At 38.9% G+C, this 6,455-nt stretch overlaps 1 protein-coding gene across 1 annotated transcript; it reads left to right on the forward strand.

The window, feature by feature from the left end:
- Window positions 1–4,847: 4,847 nt before the first annotated feature.
- On the forward strand, window positions 4,848–6,110 carry LOC142606278 (uncharacterized). The gene is made up of 2 exons (XM_075777657.1): window positions 4,848–5,378; window positions 5,529–6,110. Exons 1-2 carry the CDS (start codon window positions 4,848–4,850, stop codon window positions 6,108–6,110), a joined length of 1,113 nt encoding a protein of 370 aa, XP_075633772.1.
- Window positions 6,111–6,455: the final 345 nt, after the last annotated feature.

Here is a 6,455-nt window from a genome sequence, read left to right on the forward strand (position 1 = left end):
TCTGTCCAAGAAACAAGTGAAAAAATGTTGTACTTTAAAGTTCGACAACTAGCTCGACAGAAAGCATCTATCGAGGTTTAAAAGGCTTGTTTAGCCCGATGTTCAACAGCTGCTCGATAGATAATCTATCTATCGAGATTTACGAAAATCAGTTTTTCAAATCTGATTTCACGCATATCCATGTGTATGTGTTTTGGTTTTCTTTTCTCACAACCCTAGACATATATAAGGATTATTTTAAGGGCCGTCAAAGGTTGTGCAAGTGTGAGGCAAAGGTTTTGTTGAAGCATATTGTGACCGGAGACATATGCCTTAATTCATCTTTCTCTTGAAGAAGTTGTTACGTTTGTATGCCGTTGGGTTTTGTAATCAAGGAGCTTCGTGATCTTCATCGTGTTGATGAATTGAAGAACTTTGCAGCCAACATCCTTTTCAAGTTGGTGTGTTAGTCACGTACTAGGATTTGTGCAAAGGAGTAAGCCGCATACTAGGATCCGCGCATTGATTGGTTAGTCACGTACTGGGAGCCATGCATTGAAAATGAGAGATTGTCATGCAAAACAAGTGCAATTGGGTATTGGGGTAAGGGTTCAATTGTAGGTTGACATAAGGTACTGAGATTCCTTTACTTATAACCGCTTGTTTTGATAATAGTGGATTCTCGGGAGTGGTGACCTTAAAATCACCCCGAGGGGTTTTTGCCACAGAAGTTTTCCCCATTCATAAATAAATTACCTTGTCAACTTTATTTTTCGCTGCATTATATTTTAGTTGGTGATTTGTTTGTGCTGCCATGTACATTGCATGTTAATTTGATTAATTAATAAACTTGGCTAATTAATCAATTAATTAATCACAATGGGTCAATACATTCTTGGCCTATCAAGTGGTATCAGAGCAGGCACACTCTAATTAGGGTTAATCTTTGCTGTGTGATCCATTAACCCTTATTTGTCATGGATAGAGGACAGTCACTCATTGTACCTCCTTTATTTGATGGCACTAACTATGCATACTAGAAAGTACGCATGAGAGCTTTCTTGCAGTCTTTAGATGAGAAAGTGTGGCAAGTTGTGGAGATAAGTTGGATGAAGTTGAAGGAAGTGCCGACCGATTGGGATGATGCTAAGATCAAGGTGGTAAACTTCAACAACATGGCATTGAATGTCTTATTTAGTGCGGTCACAAATGAGGAGTTCAAGAAGATATCCTCCATTGAAACTGCAAAGGAAGTATGGACCATTCTCCAGACAACCTTGGTTGTCAAGGATTCGAAACTACAGAAGCTCACTACAAGCTTCAAAGAAATCATGATGGAGAAGGATGAGTTGTTTGATGAGTTCTATGCCAGGCTTAAGGACATAGTAAACTCAGCTTTTAATCTTGGAGAAACCATTCCCAAACCAAAAATTGTGAGAAAGGTGCTCAGCTCTCTGCCCGAGAGATTCCGTGTTAAGATCACCGCGATTGAGGAGTCAAAGGATATTGACGAAATTCCACTAACAGAGCTAGTTGAAAATTTGCAGACCTATGAGTTGGGTTTGTTTAGGATCGGGAAGTTAAGCAAGAGTAAGAGCATGGCACTGAAGGCCAAGCGCAGTGACACGAATGAGTCTTCCGACGATGAAGATTCTAAAATGAAGTCCTATATTACCAGGCAATTCAAGAAGTTCATGAAAAATGCCAATGCAAAGGGCTTTGACAAGGACCATAGGCAATCAAGTTCTTCTCAATCTAAGGGCCAAGACAAAGGGAAGAAGGATGCTAGGGATGGCGGTTAGTACACTGTTCCCTCAGGATCCAAGTGTTTCGGGTGTTAAGGCTTCGTTCACATGAAAAAAGAGTGCCCTACTTATCTCAAGTCCATTGGGAAAAGCAAGGCACTTGTTGCTACATTGAGCGACACCGAACTTGAGGATGATTCCGAAAATGAAGATGACAGAATCCTAAATGCCTTCACCACCACTGTCAATCTTACTGAGGGGATTGTAAAAGATGTGGATGAAGAAGAAGACTTAGTGGACTCAAAGTTTGAGAAGATGGATGAACAAGATAACATCCACACTGCCTATGCAAAGTTATACAAGGTCTCGAAAAAGCACGAGAAGTTGTATAGGTTGGCTACCAAGAAGCTCAGTGATGTGGAGTTTGAAAGAGAATAACTCTCCACAAAGTTTGATGAAACCAATCAGACTATTGGAGTACTGAGGTTTGAAAACAATTTCTTAGCTAAGAAGATCAAGAAGCTTGAGGTAGACTTGTTCTAAGTTAGAGCTCAGTTGGAGAGAACTTCAAGTGCAAAGCTTGATGAGATGCTCAGTATTCAGAAATCTACTTCCGACCGAATCGGTTTAGGGTATGATTTCTCTTCTCCCAATATTGCTTCTTCTAGTACTACTGTTTTTGTTTCTCCTGCTAATAATATTGAATTTGAGAATAATGATGCTAAAAATGTGATAGCTAGTAAGAACATAGATAAGGGTAAATCTATCTTAGAAGCACCCCCTAAGCTTGCTAAGAAAGAAACCAAAAACCCTAGGGCTAAGAAGAGTAATGCTCCAAAGTCTAAAGAAAAGAAGCAGCATCTCTGTCATCATTGTGGAGTAGCTGGACACACTCGACCTAATTGCAATAAGTGGCAAGCCGATCAATAGAGCAACAACATGGTCTCATCTGGAAACCTAAGTCAGTTTCCATCTTTCTTGCCCTTTTTGGAGATTTCCTCGAGGTCCTTATGTTCCTTTTGAACTTGAATGGTTGCAATTCTTCCTCCCCGCTGTTGGTTCAATGATTCGCTAAAAGGAAAGGTACTTCCAAGGTGTGGAAAGAAAAATGCTCTAAGTGATTCAGTCACTTTTCCTCTCTTTCCCCTTCTTGTTTTTGTCTTTGCATTACCTGTATGTTTTGCTATCTTATTTTGAGTTAGTCTAGTTTTTATGCATTGCTTTACTTAACATGTTTTTGTTGTTTATTTTCAGTTTTTGTTTTTTTATTATTTATTTTGTTTTCCTCCATAAAAATAAAAAAATTGAAAAATCAGAAAAATACAAAAACAGTATGTGTTTGTGTACATTGGTACTTGTGTACCTTGAATGGCCAATGAAACAAAGTTTTCTAAACTTTGTATCTCTTGTAGCTTAGATGAGCATCACTATGCACAACTAAGCAAGTGAGCTTTGTGGCTTTGGTTTGTGATGAGTAAGATTAAGTTATCTCTTGTACTTACTCGTATCACTCTTTTTGATGGGAGGGACTAGAAAATCCTAAGAGAAATGCATAAATAACCATCTCACCATAGTTGCCCGCCAATCATGAAATGATATTGGTATGCTTCGGCATAACAAAAGTGCAATGTCAAAAAGCATAACATTATTGGGTATTTCTTTTCTCTCTCTTATATGCCCATGCATGATATGCTTAATAAAAGAAAAATAAGCAAAGAAAATTAAAGCAAATAAATCAAAATGCTTTAAAATATGATTGCAAGCATATATTCTAGGAGATGTGAGAGTTATAGGATATAACTTGAAGGTGATAGTCCCCATCAAGCAGTTATGATCGTGTGTGAGTTAAATCTATTTACTCACATCTCAAATCATCATAACATATAGACACTTATGCAATCTTGCGATGTTTTTCACACACTACACTCAATATTCTTTGCTACTCTTGATACATGTGTAGGTACAATGTGATTTGGCCATCAGAAGGTTTGCATGTGTTAATGTATGCTCACTAAACTATCTTAACTTGTTTTTGAAATATAAAATTGGTTAAACTTTTTTAGTGTGTGTGTGTTTTGGATCTAAATGCATGACATTTTTTTGATGAGAGATGTTTTTGAGAGCTTCAAATGTTGGTTGGATCCCCGGTTGAGTTTCATGTTTGATTGCATTCATGTCTATGTTTTTCTCTTCTTGAAAAACTGTTTTTAAAGCAATATCGATAGCTCCTCGACAGCTAGGCTATCTATCGAGCTTTTCAGCTTCTTTTTATCACAATCTCAATAGCTTCTCGATAACTCCTCGACCTATCAAGAAAATTTTTGTCTCCTCAATAGATGCTCGATAGCTCCTCGATCCATCAAGCCCTTTTTGCTATGGACAACTCTGGATAGCTGCTCGATAGCTGCATCTGTCGAAATTTAAACCTCGACACCTCTCAATCTATTGAGAATTAAGAGGTTCTATATATAGGATCCTCGTGATACTAGTTTCACTTCTCTCGATCTTTCTCGACTCCTGTTAACTCGTCACCTCCCAAAACCTCTCTCTCTCTCACTCCAAACTTCATCCTTGAAGGTTTTTCAGCCTAGATCAAGTATTTCTTCACCGGTAAGGGTCCTAAATCCTTCATTTTTCATGCATTTCATGAATTTGACCTAACTTTTTGGGATTTTTGAAAATTTTGGGGCTTTCCAAAATTGCTGAAGTTTTTGTGAAATTTTTTTGGGATAGGTCTTGCTTAAATGGATTTAAATCATCATGCATTGCATTAAATTTGCATTATAGCAATGTTTCATGCATTTAAGTTATGCCCTTTGGAATGAAGATCGCAGGAGCCACCTGCCAAAGGTTGGTGAACCGCATGTTCTCTCATTAGATTGGAAGGAATGGGCAGGTGCACATAGATGATATGCTGGTAAAAAGTAAGGATAAAGCCAACCACTTAAACAATCTCAAAGAAACCTTTAGCATACTACGTAAGTACAATATGAAATTAAACCCTGCAAAGTGTGTTTTTGTTGTTGCTTTAGGAAAATTCTTAGGATTCATGGTGTCCAATGAGGTATAGAGGAAAATCCAGACAAAGTAAAAGCAATAATCAAGGTCAAATCACCAAAGATAATGAAAGAGGTGCAGAGCCTGACAGGAAAGGTTGTAGCCCTAAACAGATTCGTATCTAAGGCAACAGACAAGTGCATGCCATTCTTCAAGGTATTGAAAAAAGCTTTCTGGTGGACTGATGAGTGCAAGGAAACCCTTGCCAAGTTAAAGGAGTACCTGATGAAGCCACCTACTAAGCCCTTTGGTGATGGAAGAGAAGTTATACCTATACTTAGCAATATCCAACACTATAGTAAGTTCGGCATTGATCAGAGAAGAAGGAAATGTGCAGAAGCCCGTCTATTACACCAGCCAAGCATTTCAAGGTGCAGGGAAAGTTACCCAAGTATGAAAAAGATAGCTTTCGAGTTGTTGGTTACCTCCAAAAAGCTTTGTCCTTATTTCCAAGCACACCCCATCGTCGTCATGACAAATCAACTCATAAGAAAGACGATGAACAAGATGGATGCAACAGGACGACTCATTCAATGGGCAATTGAGTTAGGCCAATTCGACATTGAATATCGGCCTCAAGCAACAATCAAAGCCCAGGTGCTAGCAAATTTCATTACAGAGTTCACTTACCCTTATAAGGAAGCGGAACCTCCTATGGAAACATGAACGGTCCAAACAAATGGGTCTGCAACGAGGAAAGTTGGAGTAGGAGTGGTGCTTATATCTCTAGAAAAAGATACATTGAAGTATGCTGTCAGATTACAATTCCCAACAACGAATAATGAGGTAGAATACGAAGCATTGCTAATAGGGCTAAGCCTAACAAAAGCTCTAGGAGTAAAGAATCTTATCGTCCAAGCAGATTCTCAGCTAATAATTGGACAAGTGAAGGGAGATTACAAAGCCAAAGAAGAAAGGATGCAGAAGTACTTGAGGATTTTCCAACAACTCTCACAGCACTTTGACAGCCTAGACTTTGTGCAAATCCCAAGAACCAAAAACGTAGAAGCTAATTTCCTAGCAAGATTGGCCTCATCAAACAACTACAATGCAACCTTTAAACAATGTGTAGAGATAAAGGGGAAGCCAAGCACAGAAGGTGGGCAAGTTCTGAAGATAAAAGAACAAGAAGAGTGGATGACTCCCATCATCCATTATTTGAAAGAAGGATGGCTCCCTGAAGATAAGATGGAAGCAAGGAAGATACACACCAGAGCAACTCACTTTGTCATTATTAACGACGTGCTCTATAGACGAGGATATTCACTCCCATATCTAAGATGCACCAGTTCCGAAGAAGCATATTATGTGCTACACGAGGGAATCTGAGGAAATCAAGCTGGGGCAAGATCCTTAGCAAAAAAAGCGCTCAGAGCAAGATATTACTAGTCAACCCTACAGAGACGCACACAACATTGTCAGAGCATGCGACAAGTGTCAACGCTTTGCAAATGTCTAGACGAGACCAGGAGAAATGATGACACCCATATCCTTACCATGGCCCTTCGCCTAATGGGGAATTGATATCATGGGTCCCTTCCCTCTAGGGACGAAGCAACTCAAGTTTTTGATTGTCACAATTGACTGTTTCACAAAATAGGTAGAAGCAGAGCTAGTGACGACGATAACAGAGGCTAAAGTCACAAGCTTTGTATGGAAAAACATCATCTGTAA

The sequence above is a fragment of the Castanea sativa genome, chromosome 8 (assembly GCF_040712315.1).
Source record: "Castanea sativa cultivar Marrone di Chiusa Pesio chromosome 8, ASM4071231v1".
NCBI lineage: Eukaryota > Viridiplantae > Streptophyta > Magnoliopsida > Fagales > Fagaceae > Castanea > Castanea sativa.